We start from the raw sequence: 23,044 nt of genomic DNA on the forward strand, positions 1-23,044 counted from the left end.
CCAGCAGCCATGCCCCAGGACCTCTTCCGGCCGAGCAGGCCGCCTTCCTCCTCCCTTTGCACCTTTTTTGTTCCTGGACAGAAGGAACTTGATCCAACTTGCTCTGAGGAAGCTCATCTGTAGTAACAGCTCTGATACTCTCACACAGATATACATGTCGGTCCTGCAAACCTTTATGCAATAGAAGGCAAAGCCTGCCTGTGTCACTACGTTTTGGTTTAAATCCATCGATCAGTAGTGTTTACTTTCTCTAATTTTTCTTTCTTTGGCCCCAGCTGTTAGTGATCAAACCCTGCATTCTGAGGGATGATGGGAACCTAGTCATTTCTGTTACTATCACCACATCCATCTTCATCTTTGCTATCACCATCATCATCACTGTCACCATTAGTTAGAGTAGTGTCTCTTGGGTCCTATTAATTGTTCTGACCAAGTAATGCACTGCCTCCTTGCAGTGGCGTTTACCAGTCTCAGACTAAGTTCAGGATCTCATTTGTAGTATAAGCCTGTTTTAGGAGCCAATCGTAAGATACTCCAACTCTGGTCATGAATTATGTATTTGGGGTGATTTGGGGGCTTAGACACCTCTCTCTGTGTGTGATCTGACCCCACTACACCTAGTCAGGTGCTTCCAGTGCCCCCCATGTGACCCCACTTTTTCCACCACTAGGTCCTTGCTAATACTGGTCAACATCCACCTCTGCTTAACTGATGGCGTTAAGAGAAGAAAGCCAGAAACAGAAAGACAAATGCTACAGCCTAGCATCTCACATAGACTCTAAGTTGATCTATTAGAGTCAGAAAGAAGGTACCAAAATGCAGCTTGCTAAGCATGAGTTCTAGTCTCCTATAGAAGAACACAGTAACTAGCTTGTAAAACTGTATTAATGTCTCAAAATAGCTATAAACTTGGATAGTTTGAAGGCTGTGATTCAAGGAGAGACTGATGACCTTAATGTGATCATCTCATGCACATGTCCCATGGTCCTTATAGTCTCAGATGGCCTCTCAGATGGCCTCCAGTGTTCTGAGGACTGTGGTGAAGGCGGAGGAGGAAAAGCAGAACACATGCAGCCCCGGCTTCCAACGTGCCTTTCTTTGTTAACTATTGAAAAGAAGGCCCACATGAAACAGATTAATAAATTCCTGAAGAGCAAAGGCCCATGAGTTCTTTTCAACACCCTTGGTAGAGAGTTACAGATGTGAGGCTTTGTAGGCAGCTGACTCTGAGTTTCCAGGCTACTCCCCTTGCATGGCTTTTCACAGGTAACAGAACATTTATATCCTAGTTCAAGCCAATACCCCAACATTTTTATACTGTTTTATACTTAGAGACAGGCTCTCTGTGCTTCAAGGTTCCTAATGTTATCCAAGGAGGCCTCACGGTATGGCTAATACTAATCAGAGTCACCTGCTGCCTAGGGCTATTGCAGCTTGTCATGGGAGTGGGGTGCATTTAATTGCTGGGTGAGTATTCCCTAGGATCTGTCTGCCTCTCTCTCCCCGGTACTGGTATTAAAGGAGTATGCCACCATAGTCTGGCTCAAATAAGTATTTTTGAGCTGCTGTCCAGAAGTGCATTTAGTTTTCTGTTTAATGGAAATGCTTATGTCTCAGCAGACTGAGTCCTTTCCTCCCCAGTAATGCACTGCCTCCTTGCAGTGGCGTTTACCAGTCTCAGACTACGTACATGATCTCATTTGTAGTGTAAGCCTATTTTAGGAGCCAATCGTCAGATACTCCAACTCTGGTCATGAATTATGTATGCATGAAAAGGCTTTTTAGCTGTCATTTATTCTTGGCATGCAGGATTTCTTGCCTCAGCAAGAATAACATCTAACAAAGTAGTGCCATTGTGTAACAAGTACGAATACTTGTTATGTATGTAAGTATGAAGTAGGATGAAGTGCAGACAAGAAAACCACGTGACTCACTCCTGTTGTTACTAGGCAGCAGTAGTGAAGAATTTCTCTCCTTGGTATCACCTGATTCACTTTTCTCCTCAACCACCAGTGTATGGCTTCTCATGCAGTGTTCCTGGCTGCTAGTACTTAACTCAGGAGCCAGCGGCCAGCCCTGGGTACCTTTGAGCTCATCACCCAAGTGTCAGTGCTGGTGGGCCACACCCTGCAAAGCCAGCATTGCAGGGACTTGTCTGATTTGAACAAAACTGCCCCCTCCTTAAGAATCTTCTATGTGGTGTCCCTCAGAGTTTGTAGTTTTTAAATCGCGAGTGTTCTACTATCTTACTTCATATTTAAAGTGTCCTTTGGGGACTCAGATGCTAAAAGCTTGGTCTCCAGCCTGTGGTGAAACTTGGAGGAGGTGGAACCTGGCAGTAGGAAATTAGGTCCGTGGAGGGGTAGCCTTCGGGGATACTGAGATGTTTGGTTTGGCTCCTCCTTACTCCCTCTCGCTTCCTGACTGACATGAAGTAAATGGTCTCCTCTCCTATCCTCTCCTCTCCCCTCCCCTCCCCTCCCCTCCCCTCCCCTCCATCTCTCTCTCTCTCTCCTCATTCTCACTTCTAACTTTATTGCGCCCTCAGTAAATGAGTATATCATTGGTGAGTGACAAGACTCTTGGGCTGCATAACCTTTCAGTAGGAGGAGCCCTGAGAATGTGAGGTCTGCTCTAGTGCACCACCTATTGGCTCAGGCCCACGGGTGTGCTCACTTAGTAGAGTGCATATGGGGTTTAGTGTGAGGCTCATATTAATGAGTTAATGGCTTCTAGAGAGGAATTTCCGTTCTTTGTTCCTTTTTTTATTGGATATTTTCTTTATATTTCAAATGTTATCCCCTTTCCCAGTCCCCTCCCCTAGGAACTCCCCTCCCCTCCATTCCCCTCCCTGCTTCTAAGAGGGTGTTCCCCTACCCACCCACTCCCACCTCCGTACCCTTGCATTCCGCTACACTGGAGCATCGAGCCCTCCCTCTTAGGTTAGAGAATTTTACCATTCTGCATAAAGCCATTTCTGGGCTAGCTTGAGGCATGTATCCTGATAGTGTATGCTTTCACAAGGTGGTATGTTGTTTATGTAAGAAGTACTTGTGCTTTTACTGGCATGAGATACAGTACTGTGCTTGATGCAGACAGTACAGTTTTCATTTTTCTTGAGAGTGTTTGCATGCATGGATGTAATTACATGTGATAGGTAGGCCTTGGAAATGAAAGTTTAGTTTGTGTGAGTATCTAGAGATGAAGTGCTGTGAGTGCTTCATCCAGATTAAGATTAGAATACGAGGACGAAGAACTAAGTAACCCAAGCATGGATTCCATAGTGTTGTGTTCTGATATAAATGTAATAATGCATTGATTGTGAGAACGAGACCATGGGCATGCATAACCCCTTGATTTGTTCCCTGGGAGTGGTTAGGATTCATGGGAGGAGGTGACTATTTATTGCTTGTAAATAATTTTCTATCTCTTTTTGTCATCTGTACACTTTAATTAGATACTTTGCTTTGCATACATATTGCAACTTAAGTGAACTTTTGCTATCTTGTATATTTTAATATGAGAATTGAAACTATACCCCGAGATAAGAAATTTCATTAAAATATGTCTTATCAAGTTTCACTTTAAAAATTAAAATCCAGTGTGTCTACTCAGCAGAAGTCATGCATTTGTTTATCCCTGAGAAGAGGGAGCACACCCTTCCTTCCATATTTGCAACAACAAAGCTCCTAGAGTCCCAGTACAACTTCAGAAAAGTCTCATGCTGCCAAGTGTGATAATGTGTACACTCTTCTGTCTTGAAAATGACTAATGATTTAAGCCTATATTTAAAAATATCGCCAAGTGGTCATTTTTTTTCTTTCTTAATTCTTTCATTATAGTCTGTAATATCCTGAATTAGGGAATTGGATATTGAACTTTAATAATTCTCTCTCTTCAAGGGATAAGCAAACAATCTGAGGGGGGGGAGGGGGGAGAGAGAGAGACCCAGCAGTGGTTCTCAACCTCTGGGTTGATACTTTTGTTAAACCTCTGTCTCTAAAAGGATTTACATTACAATTTATAACAGCAGCAAAATTGCAGCTACGAGGAACTGTTACATTAAAGGGCCGCCACCTTAGGAAGGCTGAGAAGCGCCATTTTAGAGCATTCTCCTGGAGCAGATGTGCACTCTGCGCTTCCCCCAGGAGAGGTCTCATGCTTGCTTATCACTGTCTCCCTTCCAGAGACTGGAGCCCAGGTAGGTGGTGTGTCACTCATGCCGTACCTTCTATCTGAAGAGCTAAAGATGGCTGTAGGCATGGGATGCTGGCAAGGACTGAGCACTGGGATCTGTCCCTGGACACTCTGCCATCTCACTGTTGGTGCTCTGGTTTTCTGAGTCAAATTGGGAAGACTGGATCCTGTTGAGACAGGCAGTTTCCAATGGTGGTTGAAGACACACACCAATGTGATAGTACATCAACATTAATTTAAATTTTAACTCTACCAATGTGGACACTGCCTCAGTTTCTTCAAATATAGCATGAGAACAATAATTATATTGCCTAGGATATAAAAACATACGACATCTACATTGTCTTTGTCAACGCCTGTCTGAGCATAACTCTTGTTGTACGTGTTCTTTTGGGAAAGCACGCACATTAACGTTTGTATGGAACTTTAAAACCTTTAGTCATGAGTTGCGTTGGCATGGCAGCGGAGTAAAGGAAGAGTCCTTTGCATTTCTCACACATTCCAGGTGTTTTTTCCCACAGACATGGCTGGTGGTGCCATCTCTCTTGACCAAGGGACATCCTTGGACCAGCCTTTGTCTTCTCTTTCTCTCCTAGTTTTACTTTTTATTATTTTAGTTTAATTTTTTAATTAAATACATTTTTATTTAAATTTCAAATGTTATCCCCTTTCAGGTTTCCCTTCCAAAAACCCCCATCCCATCCTCTCTTCCACTGCTCACCAACCTACCCACTCCTGCTTCCCTGACCTGGCATTCCCCTATACTGGGGCATCACGCCTTCTCAGGACAAAGGGCCTCACCTCCCTTTGATGTCCAGCAAGGCTATCCTCTGCTACATCTGCAGCTGGAGCCATGGGTCCCTCCATGTTAGACCCTGGGAACTCTGGGAGTACAAGTTGGTTCATACTGTTGTTCTTTCTGTGGGGCTGCAAGCGCCTTTTCTGGTTTTGATTTTAACACTCTAGAATACCATGGATTGAGAGTCTACTTCTATGGAGTTTCTTCCCTTTTCACAGCTGTCTCTCCTCCTCCTTGCAGGAAGCAGTTCAGAAATTAAGGTCTGTATCCTGGCCTCCATGTAGTATCCAACTCATCTGTGGGGATCCCTTACAGAGCATAGGTCAGAGAGCAGGTCTCTGTGTCAGAAGCACCTCTGCAAGGCTTTGTTGAGCCCTGCCCCTTGACAGCTCCATGCAAGGCTTCAGAGAGCCTCTGCCAGTCCCTTACAAAACTAAGGAGAGCACTGATGGATGAGAACTTGCAGAGAGTAAACTGTCACGCATTGAAGAAAGAAGGGTAATATGCAAAGAAATCTCAAGTATTTGAGAGTCTAGTCCCACAGACTTTACACAGTTATTGTGTGTAATGTGAGATCAAAGCCCACAGTGAGCGTGCTTCATTGCATAGACCAGGGACCATGAATTAATTTTAAAAAAAGAAATAAGGGGAAAAGTCAAATGTAGCGACATTTCACCTCCCCCAAGCATTCAGAAGACATTCCATACAATTTTTTCCAAAAGCCCTGCATTCCTAAATACCTCTGTATTTTTATAAAAATGGTATGTCGGGTTGAAAATAAAAGCAAAGGGTAGCTATTGAGTGGTTCCTGAGCTTGGCAGCTGGTTAAATAAGTCCCATCAAGAAAATGTCTCTGGTCTTGATTCCATTTTATCTTTATAAAAGTACAAAATCATCTGTCATGGGCCTCTTATGATCACCCATGAGCAGTGGTGACGGATGCCACTCAGTCTCCGAGATGCTGAGGGTCTGTTGGAATAAGAGGAGACGGTCTGTGTGGGTGAGTCGCCACGGTCGTGAGAGCATAGCGATCACTAACCTTGTTACACGGGTACCTGATGGATGCCAATGCTGCCTAGAACCCCATCGTTGCAGGTGCTGCTCCTGCGTGATCAGCCTCTCACATAACAACTGACAGTAGTGAGAGGAATCGGGCTTTGGCTAGCACTTTCATTTAGATTTTTGCTGCTTTGAAGCAGGGTCTCTCTGTGATGTCCAAGCTGACCTTAATTCCTCAGCTCACGTCATTCTCCTGCCTCACTTTCCCAAGTAGCTGAGATTAAAGATATCCTCCACCACACCCAAAAAGGTTTTGTCTTATTTCAGAAAGGCACTTAAGATGTAGGAGGATGCCATTGATATTTTGAAGAGTCTGTACATTTTTAATTATGTATGATAGCCAGTTCTTTTGTATTTCTCTATTAGCACAGAGAAAACATCTGCAAAGATTAGCAGCTCCATCATTAGAGCACAAGTCCATACCTGGGTACATTACCAGAGAAGTTTCTGTCAGAGACAGGGCTGTAATTGAGAATTTGCCTTATTGTGGCAGATGCCACACTATGTGAATGGCTTCCTGGTTTATGTCATTTCTTCCATTGAGTTCCTCCAAAATGGAATAACTATGATAAAATGGAATTATGACCTTTTAAAAGTCAACCTCATTGAAGTATAGCTAATGTAGCAATGCAGCAATGCTGTATTCTAAGTGTAAACTTTGATGAACACCGCCAGACATATGAATTCTATAACCCCTGCCCCACCCGTGACCACTTGGTGACCAGAAGCATTTGTCTCATGGTGTCCCTCATCGACGCCCGGCCCACCCCCTCCCACACACACTTCTCTCAAGCAGACACTGATGTGATTTCTCCTGCAGTACCTTAGGTGTGCCTTTTGTCAGGACCCACATGTGAAAGGAATCCGCATGCTCTCATGGATCCAATACTCTTGATCAACATGTGTTTGAGATTCATTCGCATTGAAGGAATATATATTATTGCTGAGTTTTGTGTGTGTGTGTGTGTGTGTGTGTGTGTGTGTACTTTAAAATCATTTCGTTGTTGAAGATTGCACTGACTTAAAATTTGGGAATACTGTGAATAGTTTATTAGCTGATTTTCGATGCCAGTCTCAAAAGAGGATTCAACATGTCCTCTTTGTCCCCATTCATTTGAGAATGAAGCTCAGACTGGTATTAGCCTGTCTTTGAATGTTTGCTAGGACTTAACAGTAAGGCCATTTCATTAGGAGTTTCTTATGCGAAGGATTTCCTTTGTATCTTGAAGACATTTGTCTCTTTCATCTAGATTGTTGAAATTTAGCATCAAATTGTAACATTATTTTATCCTAATTTAATGGGGTGAGTTTAGCAATGCAAATTGTTTTCAATTTCATTTCTAGTGTTTTATTTATTTGCTGGAAGTTTTATTTTTTTATTTGCTGGTAGTTTCCAATTTTACTAATTTTTCAAAGAGGCAGTTTATAGTTTTATAAGTTGTCTAAGAGTTTATCCATTTTTTCTCATTTCCCATTATTATTTCTTTCCTCCTTTTAGGTTTAATTTAAAAGCAGCAATATTCTAGTTTGAACACTCAAAGTACAAGTAATTCCTTGTTTGAAATCAGTTTTATTACATTAAATTCAGAATATGAGGTGGGGAATTGGCAAGTCCTAGGTTTAATCCCCAGATCTCTGAGCCTCCCTGGTTAGCCACCCTGGCCTAATAGATGACCTTCATGCCAATTAGCAACTTTATTAGAGAATGTAGAGGGTGTCTCTACATCTGAGGATGACTTCTGGCCTCCAAATACCCATGCACATTCATGTATCTCAGCAAATGAATCTGTAAATAAGCGCACGCTGAAATGTATTTTCTTGTTTCTCTTGTCTTCTTCAATCAGTCATTTAAAAATGTTTGTAAATTAATAAATTATGAAAGTTAATGTAAATTTAAAATATTAGCCTCTAGTATTATATGCATACCTATCTTTAGTGATCATTAATGTCTATAAAAATGACTATAGAATTTTAGCACCTCCATGTTGAGACTATAAACCCCAGCACATGGTCTGTCTCAGTGCATTGTTGTAATTATCATTGTGCTGTGGATGGATGGAATCTTCTACCAATGTCAGTTAGGTCAAGGTGGGTGATAGAGATGGGAGTATATCTGTGAATTGTTTTAGCTTCGCCAGTAAGTTATTCATGCATTTTTGTAATTCTGTTTGGTGGGTGCGCATGAATTGAAGACTGTTTTGCCATCTCTTCTTTATACCGTGCTCCCTTTTTAAAATTTATTATCTGACAGTTTCTTACATGTGTATAATAATTTCAGTGCTTTTCACACACACCCTCATACCCTCTCCTGTCCCCACTACCTTTCCTGCTGAAACCCTTCTCCTCCTTCCCTGACTCTTTGTGTCTGTATGACTCAGTTGAAATAGGGCTGCCTGCATGAGCATGGCATGGGGGATACTTCTCTGAAGCACACGTAATTCCTGATGGACTAAAGCACTGACACCCCTTCTCCTGACTGCCATTACCTGTGTGGGGTCTCACAGGGAGCGGGACTTTATGAGTCTTGCAATCACTCTGTACTGGTTTGCTTTTGTGGTACCAGAGGGTTCAGTCCCCAGCAGGGAACTCATGCCTGCCTGGTACTGTAAACTTGGCTAAGAACCCATGGCTGGGGAGGTCCTAAGCCCAAAGGAGAACATTCTTCTCCTGGAGGTGACGCCTCATGGGTAAGGTGGCATGGCTCCACGGTCTGTCTAGCCACTGGGGAACTCTGCTCAGGCAGATGAAACACGGAAAGCTTGGCTCCATTTCACCCTACGCTGCCGTCAGGTGTTGGGCTTACAGGAAGTGCAGATAGACAGCTCAGGGAGTGAGAAATGTCCCAAGAAGGGAAGCCTATTGGCTAAACCCTCTGGGCCCATCTAGATCCCTCATTAGCACAGAGAACTGTGTCCTGTACCACTTGACTAGTGGGCGTGCTCTTAATGTGGGGAGTTGTGGGATGTGTTCCTGCCAGGGATCTAGTCAGGAGTAGTGGAACACCTACCGTCCTCAGTTGGTGCTGGGGTGTCTGAGCCCACTCGACCTTGCCAAGTTTCCTGGCATGTCCACTGGCCCACAAGGTAGAGCCTCCGGAGTCTTGCCCACACCCGTGGTGAAATGTGCAGTGCATGATCTTGGTCTGGTAACCAATGCTATAGCAATTCTGTGCATGCTGTTTTGCAGCAATCCTCCCCAACCTCTGGCCCTCCTTTCTGCCCTCTTTCCCATGGTGTTCCCCGCACCTTGGGAATGAGGGCAGGGTGACACAAAGGGCTGAGCACTTCACAGTCACTAGTTGTCTAAAAAAGAAGCTTCTGTGGTGAAGCTGAGGGCTCCACTCGTCTGTGAATAGAAAGTATTTAGAAGGCAGTTTGAGCCTGTGTCGTGTCGAGTCAGCAAAGCGGTAGAAGGAGGTTCTCCCCGGGTTACAGCACTGGGCCTGCGTTCCCTCCTGTAGAGCGAACCATCCAGCTGGTGAAAGCCAGCTAAGAAGAGTGAGCTCCCAGCTCATTTCCAGTAGTGTCTTCAACAACAGGCTCTTCCATCAAGTGCTAGTGTAGAAACAAAAGAAATGGCAAAACCTCACATTGGCTTAGGAGTCTCTGGGACCTCTGACCAACAACGTGTGGGGTAGGCACCCCGCTTCTTGTTTAATAAACTGTGGCTTCTTGTGGGGAGTGATATTTCTATGATATACCGATCCCTCAGGCATGTTTGAAAACTTGTCTTTTATTTCTAGTAATTTCCATGACCTGAAGTCACTTGGCCTGGTATTGTATGGTTGCTCCAGTTTTTAAACACATCGAATGTTTCTCTAATGGCTTATGTTTTCGTGGTATGGCTTTTCCTTGTTTTGAGGAAGGAAGGGGAGGTGTGAAGTAACATTTTATAGCCCAGGCTAGCCCTTGAATTTGGATTAGTCCTGTCTCTGCCTCTCAAGTGCTGGGATTGCATGTCAACTGTCACACAGTGCTTCCTTTGCTTTTTTGATATTCTGTTGGTATCACAAATGAATTTTCTATAAATCATGTCAGTTGTATGAGCTGTAGTCATTCTAAAAATTCTCATCTTTTATTTCTATAAGTACTCCATTCTTACTCCTGTTGTTGGGTTTAACTTCACAGTCTTATTTTTTAAATTTGTTCTGTTGACTCTTTATCCCCTATCCTTTCCCTCTCTCCCATACTCGGTGAGTTATTTGGTATTAGCTTCTTTGCTGAATTTATTAGTTACATATTTTTATTTTTACTTTTTTTAAATTTTATTTATTTATTTATTTATTTATTTATTTATTTATTTTTGGTGATTCTCAAGCATTCAGCAAGCTTACTTTTAATTACTGTCCTAGTTAGGGTTCCTGTTTCTATGATAAACATCACCAAAAGCAACTTGGAGAGGAAAGGGTTTATGTCAGTTCACAGTTCTCAGTCACACTGCCCCACCACTGAGGGAAGGTGGGGCAGGCACTCAAGATAGGAACTTGGAGACAGAAACTGAAGCAGAGGCCGTGGAGGCGTGCAGCTGACTGCCTGCTCCACAGGGCTTGCTCTGCCTGCTTTCTTGTAACCGCTCGCACGGGCGGCTCTCCCCACTGTGGACTGAGAAAGTGCAGTACCCGGCATGAGTTCACATCAGTCACTGATGAAGAGCGCACCCTACAAGCTTCCTACAGACCCATCTGAAGAAGGCATTGACTTCATTATGGTTCTCTCATACCAACACTGACCTGTGTCAAGCTGGCCAAAAATAGGAATACTGTGCTCTGCATTTAACATACTATCACACAACTTTATAATACAGGAACTTCACTTCTGCCTCCCTGCTTCCCTTTGTATTCTTAGAATAATCGAATAATAATTTAGTTTGTTTTTCATGTGTTTTATATATATATATATATATATATATATATATATATAAAACTCAGTAATCCATTCTTACTGAACTATTTCTTAAACCATAATATATAATTTTGAAATGTCAGAGTTCCTACTGGAGTCAGTTTTCTTCACCGTGGAGAATCCTTCTGTAACCCTTCTGTGATAGAGATGATCTGAGCACAAAGCGCCTCAGCTTCTGTTTGTCTCGAAATTTCTTCATTTCACTGTCTTTATTTAACATTTCTGTGGGGCTTACAGTTGGTATCCAGCTTCTTTTTTTTTTTTTTACCACACACATTAGAATTGAATTTGCACTGTCTCTTGTCTCCCATGTTTTCCACTATTAATGATAAAAAGCGAGGGATAATTCTTGCATATCTCATATCCCATTTTTCTTCCACATATGTCTTTGATTATGTCTTTAATATTGATTTTTCAGCAATTGGATTCTGAAATATGTTTGGGTAATATTACATATTTTAATTCTTTTTTTTTTAGGATGCATTGACCTTTTAGAAATACAGACTTTTTTTTTTTTACCAAAACCTAAATTTTTGCTAGCTTTCTCTTTCTGCTCTGTTGTTTGCATTGATAGCTTCTGTATGCACACAGACACTCATGTAGACCTGTATACATCAGTGTCTAATTGACTATGAGGACATCTAGAAAGGTTTTCCACTTCGGCTTTTGAATTTTCTTTCATTCTGTTTTATCTTTATTAATGCTCACAGTTTCTCTGAAAATGTATGGATAATAGCGTTTTTGTGATCCTCTTTGCTGTGTAGTCTGGCTGGAATGAAACTAACCCTCTTCCTGCTTTGATATCTTGGGTGCTGGAATTACAGGCATGAGACATCATGTCTAGCATATGGTAGACATATTAAAGTTCATCTGTCATTTCCAGGTTAATTTTTTTAATTTACTTTTTCTACTTTTTTCATAGTCATTAGATTGTCAGTCATGCACTGAGCATCATAAATGTTACATCAATTTACATAATTTTTCTGTTATTCCTTAATAAGAATTGTGTTATTTTTCTGGCAACTAAAAAATCAACTTCATCTTCTAGAAGCTTAGGTTTGTCCTAGACGCTTATCCTTACCTCTGAGGAAGACAGATTCTTGTCTCTTTAAGTGTTCCATATCTGTGAAGTGAAATTTAATCCTCACTGTATTAAGAGGATGGGAACTCAGTGCAGCTAAAAGGTAGCTTTTGAGATATGATTACGATTAGATAAGGCCATTAAAAAGGATCCCATAACTAAATCCTTTTAGTGGTGGCTTTATGGGAAGAGGGAAGCCAGACATGCCATGTGTGCACACCCTGTCCCTCGCTGTGTGATTCCCTGTGTTGTCTCAGCCTCTATTAGCAAGAAGACCGACGTTAGCTGCAGCCCCTCACGTATGCCCACAGGATGTGGAGCCAGTGGAAGCCTCTTTCCTTGAGGCAGTAACCAAAATGGAGTGCTTCAGTATCATGTTGAGAGGGAAGCGGTCTGCTTGAGCTGCTTAGAACCTGTGTGTGTGTGTGTGTGTGGGGGGGGGGGGTACATGCACATGTGTCTGCTTCTGTTTACGCTCTTATTCTCAGGAATTTCCCCTTTATGCAACACAATTGTCTAATGTTTGAAACCCTTGTTTTATGGTCTTGATTCACAGTTTATGGTATAAAGCATCATAACTGGAGACTATCTTGGTGGTCTATCTATAGAAAAAGTACTAAAGCAAGCTATTTGAATAGAATTGAAGTCCTTTTACTGATGTGACACAATGGGAGGAGACAGGATGCCAGCAGACATGTGGAACCATGTGGAGAGCAACCCAAGAGAGTCCTGCAGCAAGCATCCACCTCAGAAAGATGGCTAGGGTTTCTGTGCTCCTAGAATTGTCCGTTTATTGGAAGTCCATTGAAAAGTACATTTACAGATTATCTTAGGTATTAACCTGAAGCTCATCAGAGAAAGAGGCACAATTTCTGTTGTCAGCACTGAAACTACACAGATAACAGAAACACAAAAATTGATGGTATTACAGAGGACAGAAGGCATGGACCTAGGAGGCCAGGCCCCAGTCAGAAGATTAATGTGATCATGGGCAATGGGGTGGCAGGCCAATCTGGGTTCTCAGCAATGCCAGAAAGGGTATGTGATGGTGGGCGTGGTGGTGGTGGTGGTGGCGGCAGTGGTGGCGGTAGGCGTGGTGGTGGTGGTGGTGGTGGTGGCAGCAGTGGTGGCGGTAGGCGTGGTGGTGGTAGTGGCAGTGGTGATGTGGTGGCTAGTAGTTAGAGCATGATAGAGGGAAGCCTGAGAAGACAGGAGTGTGGCTTTGAAAAGACACTTTTGAGGCTGGAGAGATGGCTCAGTAGTTAAGAGTGCTGGCTGCTCTTCTAGACGACATGGGTTTGATTCCCGGCACCCACACAGTAGCTCACAGCTGTATAAAAGGAAGCAGACGGACAGGGGAGTTGGCATGACACACTATTCTATGTATGATGCTAGAGCGATACATCTATACCATTGGGCACTTGCTAACAACCAAATAAGGTGAACTGCCACAGACTTCTGAAGTAAAGAGTGTGTGCAAAAGTAACAGATGAGCCACAGTGAGGCCGGAAGTTATCCTGGAGCTGGGGTTCAAACCTGCATATGGAGGGGACAGGAGAGGTATGTGAAAACTATATTTCCCAACCAACTTTCGTAGACACATAAAACTGAACCATGAAAAACCAGTTTATGAACCCAATTTCAGCATTGCAGACTCATGGATCCTCTAACATATATGATTTGATGAATACTTCAAATATGGGATAGAGTCTAGGTACTTCCTTTTGGGGTCAGGTCTGTGTTGTTAAATGTTTGGCTAATTTCCTATCTCCTACCATAGGAAAAGGTAGCAATTCTATATTAGTCATAAAGTCATTTTAGCCTCTGCAGTTCCCTTGCCCTGGCGAGCTTAATGCAGACATTGTTGCTGGCCCTAGCTCTGGCTTCCAGGGCGTCATTCCTGTGTGTCACTGGTGATACAAGGGAGAGGGTTAGCATCGTGTTACAAAGACAGTGGTGATAACAGGTTTCCTGGTCAGGTGAAAGTCACCGTCTGGAATTCTGTAGAGTAAACCGGAGCAGCATATCTTCCCAACACACCCCCGTAAACGCTAGCAGCCATACTGTTTTTGTAGAATGTGTCTCTTCCGGAGATGGTGGCAGCTCCCCTCTCCACACTCTGCCCCCAGTAGGAGGAGCAGGCAGACTCTGGGTGGGTGGCATCTGGTACCCATCTCACCGGAAAACCTAAAGGTTTTCTTACACTTTTTCTCTTCTCATTTTTCCATGATTGTGCTCTTTTATACAGACGAGGAGCAACCTCCAGACACTGCTGCTTGCCTTTACTTGAGTAGATTTATCCCTTTCCAGAAGATAGGGCAGCTTAGTCCATCACCAAATCCCTTTTCCGTCCTCTGAGAGCATTAGATGTAAAAACTGAATCAGACTATTAGACAGGCGACACTGCTGTAGACGACAGTGTGGGCGGACTGTAGCAGGACTTTGTCAGAGGTCCCTTGGTGCTGATAAAAGATGCTGTACATTGGGAAGGCTTTTACTGACTTATTTTTCTAAAAATCAACATAGATAGGTCTAGGTTTTATTGTAACATAGAGGATACTGGAAGACAAACAAATGAAGTTATAAATAAGACATCCAGATACCTCTTCAGAAATGATTAATTGACCTAAGTGATTTAGAAAATCTATGCTTGCCCTCTCTGGAGAGCTGTTCCTACCATCATATCAAAGTATACTTTGTTATGAGTGACACAGAACAATTTCCTAATTGTCTGTATAAAAAATAGGAAACAGATATAGAGATCCTCTAGAAAAGCAAAGAAGCTAAGGAAAATACTAATTTTACTTTAAGGAATTAGTTTTCAGGTCTCTTTTCCTTGGACCATGAGCAAGAAAATAATTTGTGAAGATTGTGGCGGTGATGCTAAATACCCAGTTTGGCTTGAGTAAGACTCTTGCACTTGCTGAGACCTTGGCCTCTGGGGACCTGCCAAATTGTATGGTGCTAGAAGGGCACACACTTCTGACACTGGCTTTTCCTAAGCCAGCGCTGTCTCCTTTCAGGGTAGAAGGGATTGCCAAATGGTCTACAAGGTGAGAGAGACCTGGGCACTAGGAGATGGGAGTGATATCCAAGAGTCAGCTAAATCCAAGCACTAGAAGGCAGGATGCCCAGGCACCCCAGGTCCTTATCCCTAAGCATGCTGCTTTGCCTTAAGCCAGTTACCAGATACACATTTACTGTAAAATTAAGAAATCAAATATGACAGCTACATAGTATTGAATTTCAAGGGTTCCACATGACTGGTCACAGGTCCATTAAGATGACCTACCTGGGATTTATTACCAATATGTATTACGTTGTTAATGTCATCTGGTCATGTGAAAAAGCACCCTAGCATCACGCTGCAGATGGCTTTAGGGGGAGGTAGCTTATTAGAGATAATTTATAATATGGATAACCTTGACCCAGGAGACCAAGAACCAATGAGAGTTCAGCTTCTAATCAGTTCATTAACTATTGACATATTACAGAAGACAGAGTAGGATACAGGGATGAATGAAGAATCTTATCAGTTTGAGCTGCTATAAAAACAAGCCATAAAAGGGAACTCACAACAAACAGAAATGTCACCTAGTTCTGGGGGGTTGAGTCTTCCAAGATCTGGTGCCTGGGGAAACCCCTCCTCCTGATCCAGCCATCTCTCTGTAACGTCATATATTAGAAGAGAACTCTGTAGTCTCTTCAGTACCTTATAAGGCAGCACTAACCACATTCATGAGACCCCCATGGCTTCACAGCTCCCAGCCACCCACCTCCTGGTACCATCACATTCCAAATTGGGTCTCAGCAAATGGACTTGGGGGAGGAGCAGCAGAGCAGCAGACCAGACACGTTCAGTATTTCAACGGGAGTTGAAAATTGCAAATGTTCAAGATTATAAAAGAAGGCAAATTATGAGGCGAGGCATAATAGATGCACAGAAAACAGTGGGGTGAGCTGAGTGAAGGGATTGACTGGGAACCGAAAGGCCCTGTGGAAGGAGAAGCCCAAGGTTAATCAGGCCACCATATAGGGAGAGGATTTCAACTGCCAGTTTGCCCCAACTCTTGTGTATCACATTTTCTGGATATTTTCTCCCTGAAGAAGCCAGGAGAGATGGAGTAAGGGGAGAGAACATGTAAACCTTCCAGACCAAAGGGACAGCAGAGCAATGACATGTTGGTAGGTAGAGCCACGCAGGGCATTCAGCCTTCCTCCTACTGTGTTTGCAGACCATCACCTGTAGGCGTGGATCTAGAAGCAAGGGACGTAAGCCTCAGAAACTTAGAATCAGCTACGCTTGAGTAGCAGTCTACTGACACCTGTGAGACGGGACACCGTAATCATGCTGAGCCCAGATTTAGTCACATATAAAATATTGTTAGAAAAACACTGTGCTTCAAAGCGAGTAAGAGATGACTTAACGTGGAGTCAGATATGACTGATGATGGCCCAGAAACTTAGCTTCAGATTCCCCCAAACATCGTGGAAGCGGGAACTTGAGATTTTTGTTAGTTACAGAAGAAAATTCTAAATCCAGATATTTGCCAGATACATGGATGAGTGCCACATGTATGTGTTCTTAGATGCTGTTTGATGACAGTCCTTAGCCCTTGGATTAGGAGAAGCTAATGGTCTGCTAAGAATGTATTTTAAAGTTCTTGATAGTCACCAGGATGTTAAAAGTCAGATAGGGCTCAACTCTGAATGGCTTTCAACATGACTAAAAGTAGAGGATTTGGCTTTGGTCTGTAACATTTTCATTCTCCGTGTCAGGAAGTTAGAGATTGGCATTGTAGAATCTTTACCACATGTGCGGTGATCTCTCTGACTGTGGATTGGATGAGTATTAGTGTGCTTATGAGACTCCCTCCAGCACTCTGCCTTGTTCAGGAGACTGGCGAGGAAACAGTAGTGCTGTTATACACTCTGATGGCTGCCTCCACCCGAGGCTGATACAGGCCTGACATGATGTGGCACTGTGTGTATCAGGCAGAGCGGGGCTGAGAAAAATCCTTTGCAGCTGAGGTGATGTTCAAAGTAATGATGTAGGAATCGGGGAGAAAAGAATGACCACGTGGATGACCATAGGTAAAGGCTTGTCACTGCCAGTTCAGTCCACTCTTACATGATTCAGAGTGCCAGGTGGTTCCACTGGGGAAAAGACAGAAGACCTTTGGTGCTCAAACGCTCAAGTTATATATTTGCACTTTGCCCAACTCTTGGGTCATATGTTCTGGATATTTTCTCCCTGAGAAAGCTAGGAGAGATGGGGTGAGGGGAGATAATATATAGCTGTCTTTGGGTTTTTTGTTTGTTTGTTTGTTTTGTTTCCATCCTCCTGGAGAATATTTCACTTCATTGGTAGCCGTTTAGCAAGGCAGGATTGGCTCCTTGTACACAGAGGCTGCCTGATACTGGTTGATGTGCGGATCCTTCACAGTGTGTTTTTAATGTCTTCCAGACTGAACACTTGCCTTTGCAGACTCAGTTCAAAGAGAAAGGAGCTGGTGGTCTTCAGCCCTCTGTAAGTAAGTCACGCTGTCCTCATGCAGGTCTCCTCGACCGTCTGTCAGATGTTCATAAACGTTCATTTTATCCATTGCTCCCTGTTTAAATGTCTGTACATCATTTGATAAAGGCCTCAAACTGGCTTCTTCTTGCAAGTAACCTAAAGAACACTGCTAAGTAATCTCAGAAGCAGCTGTCTTTTGTGTGAAACCCAAGGCAGAAGGGGCGGTTTCAGAAATACCAGAGAGCATCAGAGGGAATTCATTCTAGAGTTAAGTGTCAGCTGTGGCTCAAGGTCAAGTCAGAATGAAAGGTCAAGAGGGAGGCTATTTTGGGCAGTGTTTTAAAATCTCCCTTTGATCAGACATATGGGCAAATGCCAGTTCTTTTGCCATGTCCATTCCCTAATCCCCCAATGCTGAATCTTGATATTTATTTTTGTTTTGTTTGATTTAACTCTATCTCATAAATTCCTTCCAAGCCAGAACACTTTTTGAGAGGCTCCTGACATTCACAACCATGTCTTCCCCCTAGCTGATCTTGGTGGGAACCAATTCCAAATCTCAAATCCTAAAATTCCTCCCTGTTTATAGTTTACAGTTACAGTTTATAGTTACAAGGCACCACTCCTCCTACTCAGGTGCTGTGGGCAACAGATGACTTGCACCATGCTAAACTTCGTCTTGCCATCTAATTCCTTGTGGGGTAGGGGCAAGGTCATGGGCTCAAGTGATTTCGACTTTTGCTTGTTTTCACCAGTGTGCTAGAAGAGTGTAAACAGTGTCTCTGCTAATGTAAGCAATGTTTGAATTTCTAGAATGGACCAATTAGCAGGAGATTTGACTATGAGGAGGAGAGCACAATGCAAGAAGATGGGACGACTCAGCAGATGTGCCCCCTTTATAACCAGATGTGCCACCAAGACCGGAGCCCTCACAGACATCACCCACGCAACCCCGAGAGACTCTACATCAATCCACGAGAGCATTATGTGTGATTTTTCCTCCTTATAAAGGGTGTTCTAACAAATGTTTATTCTTAGACCTGAGAGAGAAAATGAGGCACTAAACGACTTCTGTCTTAAGTGTGTTGGAACGCTTGACGAATGAATCAGAGCTAAGAGTAGATTGCTTACCTTCTTCAATAAGGGTTCCTCAATCACCAGTCATGAGTGTGAGCTCGCCTGTAGCTTCGCTTCACTGTAACTCTGCAGTTTAGCTACTAACACCCGGCCTGCAGCCGTGTGCTCATTTGAAAAGGAAAGGCACCGGCCGCTGGCAACCAGTGCTTGGGTCTCAGGCACTGCTTGTCTGTAATTTAAACAGGTGGGAAGAGGAGCTCCAAATCCAGTTCGCTAATTATTAAGCTGAGCTTTAGATTTCCCTGGCATCTCAATACGATAGCAATACCCATGTACAGAGGCCAGTGGAAAGAAGCGGATTGCTGTATCCAAACGCTGGCGAAGGCAAGCGGAAGCGGCAAGCCTCCGCGTGCTCGTGAACCAGTGTTAGTGCCCTGTGCCCTTCCTGGTCAGTAGGCTCCAAGGGCTCCATGGAGCTGTCTGTCCGCTGTCCCCTAGTGACCAACTGTGTCGACTTTGTCCCTGTCGCTGCAGCCTTGTGTTCCACTGGCCCGCTTAGCCCGTTTCCCACCTCTTCAGTCCTCAAAAATCCCTGCCGAAATGGGATGCGGTCCTTGTCTCTTTTTGCTTGCACAGGACAAGCTCAGTGCCCACCTCTGAAAGCTTTCAAGGCCGGCTCACCACACAGGCTTTAGTTGGCTACTCTTCTTCATTCTTTACTCTTCTTACATATCTACCTCAGAGAGAGGGGGGAGGGGGAAGGAACGCCTATTGGAGATCAACACAAAATAACCCCCACTCTTAAAAGCCCAGCGGAAAATTTGAAAACTATTTTTTTTGTAAAGCCATTTTAATATGACATGCTTGCTAAATGTGCACATCCTCTGTTCTCCTCCCCACGTCACCTGGTCAAAGAGCCTAAAGAGATGCAACACAGTGGGTTCCAGTAGCCCCTCTCCCAGGGGAAACAGCTACAGAGCCAGCCGCACTGAAGCTGCCAGGCCTGTTGTCCTGTCCGCCTGGAGCGCTGAGCCTTCCCCACCCCCTCTCCCAGCTGTCCATCACGAGACTGACAGTGGAGGTCGCAGAGGGAAACGGAAAGGCAAAACGATCCTTGATACGCCTTGAGAATAGTGTCGCTTTCCTGTGTATCCTGGAAAGGTCAGAGTGTGTCACTGTGTACTTGTTACATATTTTTTAAAAAGAGAGCACTATAAACAGCAAAATAAATAGTATACATTTCCATCCTATACGTCAAGAGAAAATGAGAACATTATCAGATCTATAGTGACATGCCAAAGATACCTTATACACACTATGCTAGCCTGGGTTCTCCTCTGCTTCCTTGTTTTTTTGTTTGTTTGTTTATCAGACTTTGTGGACTCAGTCATAGATGTGGTTCTGCAGTAACGGATACCCACCCATGCCATTCCCTGGGTGATGGGCACTTCTAAGAGCAAGTACGCTCAAATTCCATCATATGTCTTTGGTAGGATTAGCATTTTCAGAGGATACGACTCCAGAGCACCTCGAGTTGCACTGGTCCTCTGCACCATCACAGCAGTACTTTGGATTTGGTTTATTGCCTTTAAAGCGAAGATGATGGCCACCTTCATTGCTCAGAATGCCATTACTAAGCCAATGTAACTAATGTTACAGGCTTCCCTGTGATTGTTTTCCAATAGTTAGGGTTGCACTGAGAGTTTTCTTTGACACTGAAGCATTTCAGAATACCTAGATTCGAGGGCCCAGAGTGCAGCACCCCTTTCTTCAGGAGGCTTTAAAAATATCTTGATACTGAAGACAGTTTCTAATGCCCTGCTGGGAGGCAGGTTGTAGAATCCATGCCACAAAAGCACACCGTGGAGGCAGGGAGAGGGGTGGGATGTCTTCGTTCGTGCCAGAGAAAAGGGCTTGGAAGCCTTTTGTCCTGTCCTTAGCTCCATCCCAGGAGGAACCCACACTCTACCTTTCAAAGATTCTTAGTATTGTTTTGAAAAAGTTATTTTAGGGCGTGGGTACTGTCTGCTGCCAGCAAGTTCACTCTCGTCTGTGTCTCTATCAGCTATGAAAGTCCTTGGGCAAACTGCTCTATTTGATAGTTGCTGGCCCCAAACATGGGTCACGTAGGCTTCATAATAGTCTATTCTAGCGCCTCCTGTCCTCTATTTAAAAAGAAAAAGTTAGCTAAATACAGAATGGCTTTAAAAGGGTTTGATTAACCAGTTCCCTCAACTGAAGAATGCCATCCAAAATTAGTCTGCTGACCTCTGAGCTTGGAGCGCTTGATGGCGCCATTTAAATTTGTAAGTTAGACTGTAAAGGTCAGAAAGTGAGGTTGCGGGACATACCCACAGCTGGTCAACTGCCTTATTAAAGTTCACTGGGACAGAGTAAATCCACATCACAGTTCTCCAAGGAGGCAGGGGGGCATGCCTACCCTCACCACAGCCCCCTTTGCCTGTTTTACCTGCCAGCATTGTGGCTACAGTAGTGGACCGCCAGACCCCTTACATCTCAGTTTACCCGAGCATCTGTACTGTCTAGGATCAGCCTGACTTAATGGGATAAGAATGCAAGCAGCAGTGATGTGTCCTCCAGGAGGGTTCCCTCCAGGCCTGGAATTTCGTATGGGCTAAATGTGAAGTTATCAACATGCTTTGGAGTATATGACATCCTTTAGGCATCTATATAACTACACATACACACACACACACACACACACACACACACACACATGGGGGTGGAGACAGACAGACAAAGAAATACCCATTAAGTGACCTGGTTCTTGCCATCATCATTATTCTGTGTCCTAGTCACTGCTAAACAGGACCAAGTCCTTCACTCCAAGTTGTCTTTCATAGAAGACTAAGTTTCAAGGATTGCGTTGTTGCTGCTTCTCCTTTCTTGCACTCACTCTCCTCCTGGCGCAGTGCTTACTGTACTGTAGGGCCTGCCTTGAAATGACAGGATGCCCCGTTGTTCTCAGAGTCAACCGAACAGGTCTATACCCAGCTTTAACCCCTACTGTGAAATCTTTGGAGAATAAGTTAAAGTGTCTCAGGTATCGGTTGTCCCCGCCCACAAATCAGAACTGTGGTAAGAATGAAACTAGGGAATGGTGGGTGAGAAACTATAACTTCTCTCCAAACTGTCAAGTATCCAGGACTCCAGTGTTGGATATTGAACATAAGCTTTCCGGTGCCTTTGCCTGCATTTTGAGTACTGGAATATTCCAGGGAGAGCCGTCAGCATTGTGGCAATTTCAGTTTGATATAACCAATTGGAAAGTACAGACATACCATTATTATAATAAGCATTTATTCCATAAAGTACTTCACATGTGGGCCATTGACATGGATCCTCGGGTAAAGGCACTTGCCATGTAAGCCGGGGGCCCTGAGCTCAGTCCCTGGTGATGCCATAGAAGTAGAGGAGAGACAAGGATAACAACATGGCCCTCCTACCATGAGCTCACACACCTCATGCACATGCAATAATAATATTATTATTAAATATTATTAAAAGGCACCTCTGTCAGGCTTTAGGTAGGATGGAAGAGACATATTAGAATTTGTGGTTGCTCCTGTTTTACAAATCATATTAATAATTAGTTTTAGAGTTGGGGATGGCCCAGGTTCTAGAGCCAGCATCTTACATGAATCATCATATAGGCTCACACCCCTGTTTTTGTCCTCTTTCCAGAGTTCCCACGGGAACCGACAGGTTCCTACTCCTACGCCACCCAGTCGTCGTAGGTCATGTGGATCACCAGTCAGCTGTTCCCTCCAAACCTGCTTTGTTTGCTGGGGAATGCAGTTGTCTTGTTTTCTTTTTAGGGCAGGCTAATAGCCTGCACAGAAAACTGTAAGAAATGTGACAAGCAGAAAGCAAGGGCACGGGCACACTTTTTCCCTGTGAATATTCAGACACACTCTTCTGTCCATTAGGTCTTAACCTAAGGGCAGCCAAGGAAATCAGATAAAGCAGTCTGTACCAATCGGTGTGGTTTTACAGGGCACTGACTCCTAACATTCTTCCTTAGTCTTAATTTGACATGCCTCTTGCTGTTTGTCTCTGTTCAGTAAAGATTAGCTCCCAAGGCGCCTGCATTCATAGCTGGAAAGAAGCCAGAGAAGGGTAGAAAGGGTGAAACCTCGAGATGCCAAGGTCACCGCCTGAAGACTAAAGAGAATCCAGGACTTTTACCTATAGTAAACCAAAAGCTAATGTTTGCAAACCCAAATGAGCTATAAAATGTTACTATAGTAATCGTGTTACTGCAGATGAAATAGGTGGGTTTCTTCCATTCAGGAATATACTCTGGGCTTTGTCAGCTGTTCAGGCTGTTTTGGCAGCCTTTGGTAGCTAGATAGGTAAGAGCTACGTGCCTCCAACCTAACCTCACCAGG

The 23,044-nt window shown here is 43.7% G+C and overlaps 1 protein-coding gene across 1 annotated transcript in view; it reads left to right on the top strand.

The window, feature by feature from the left end:
* The window catches only part of Nectin3 (nectin cell adhesion molecule 3), a 97,136-nt gene extending 77,269 nt beyond the window's left edge, over nucleotides 1-19,867 (top strand). Inside the window, exons 8-9 of the mRNA XM_052158675.1 lie at nucleotides 17,505-17,567; nucleotides 18,369-19,867. Coding sequence (XP_052014635.1) covers nucleotides 17,505-17,567; nucleotides 18,369-18,548 — 243 coding nt within the window. The 3' untranslated portion in view covers nucleotides 18,549-19,867. The remainder of the gene's footprint in view (nucleotides 1-17,504; nucleotides 17,568-18,368) is intronic.
* The last annotated feature ends 3,177 nt before the right edge of the window (nucleotides 19,868-23,044 follow it).

This window comes from Apodemus sylvaticus, chromosome 15 (assembly GCF_947179515.1).
Source record: "Apodemus sylvaticus chromosome 15, mApoSyl1.1, whole genome shotgun sequence".
Lineage (NCBI taxonomy): Eukaryota > Metazoa > Chordata > Mammalia > Rodentia > Muridae > Apodemus > Apodemus sylvaticus.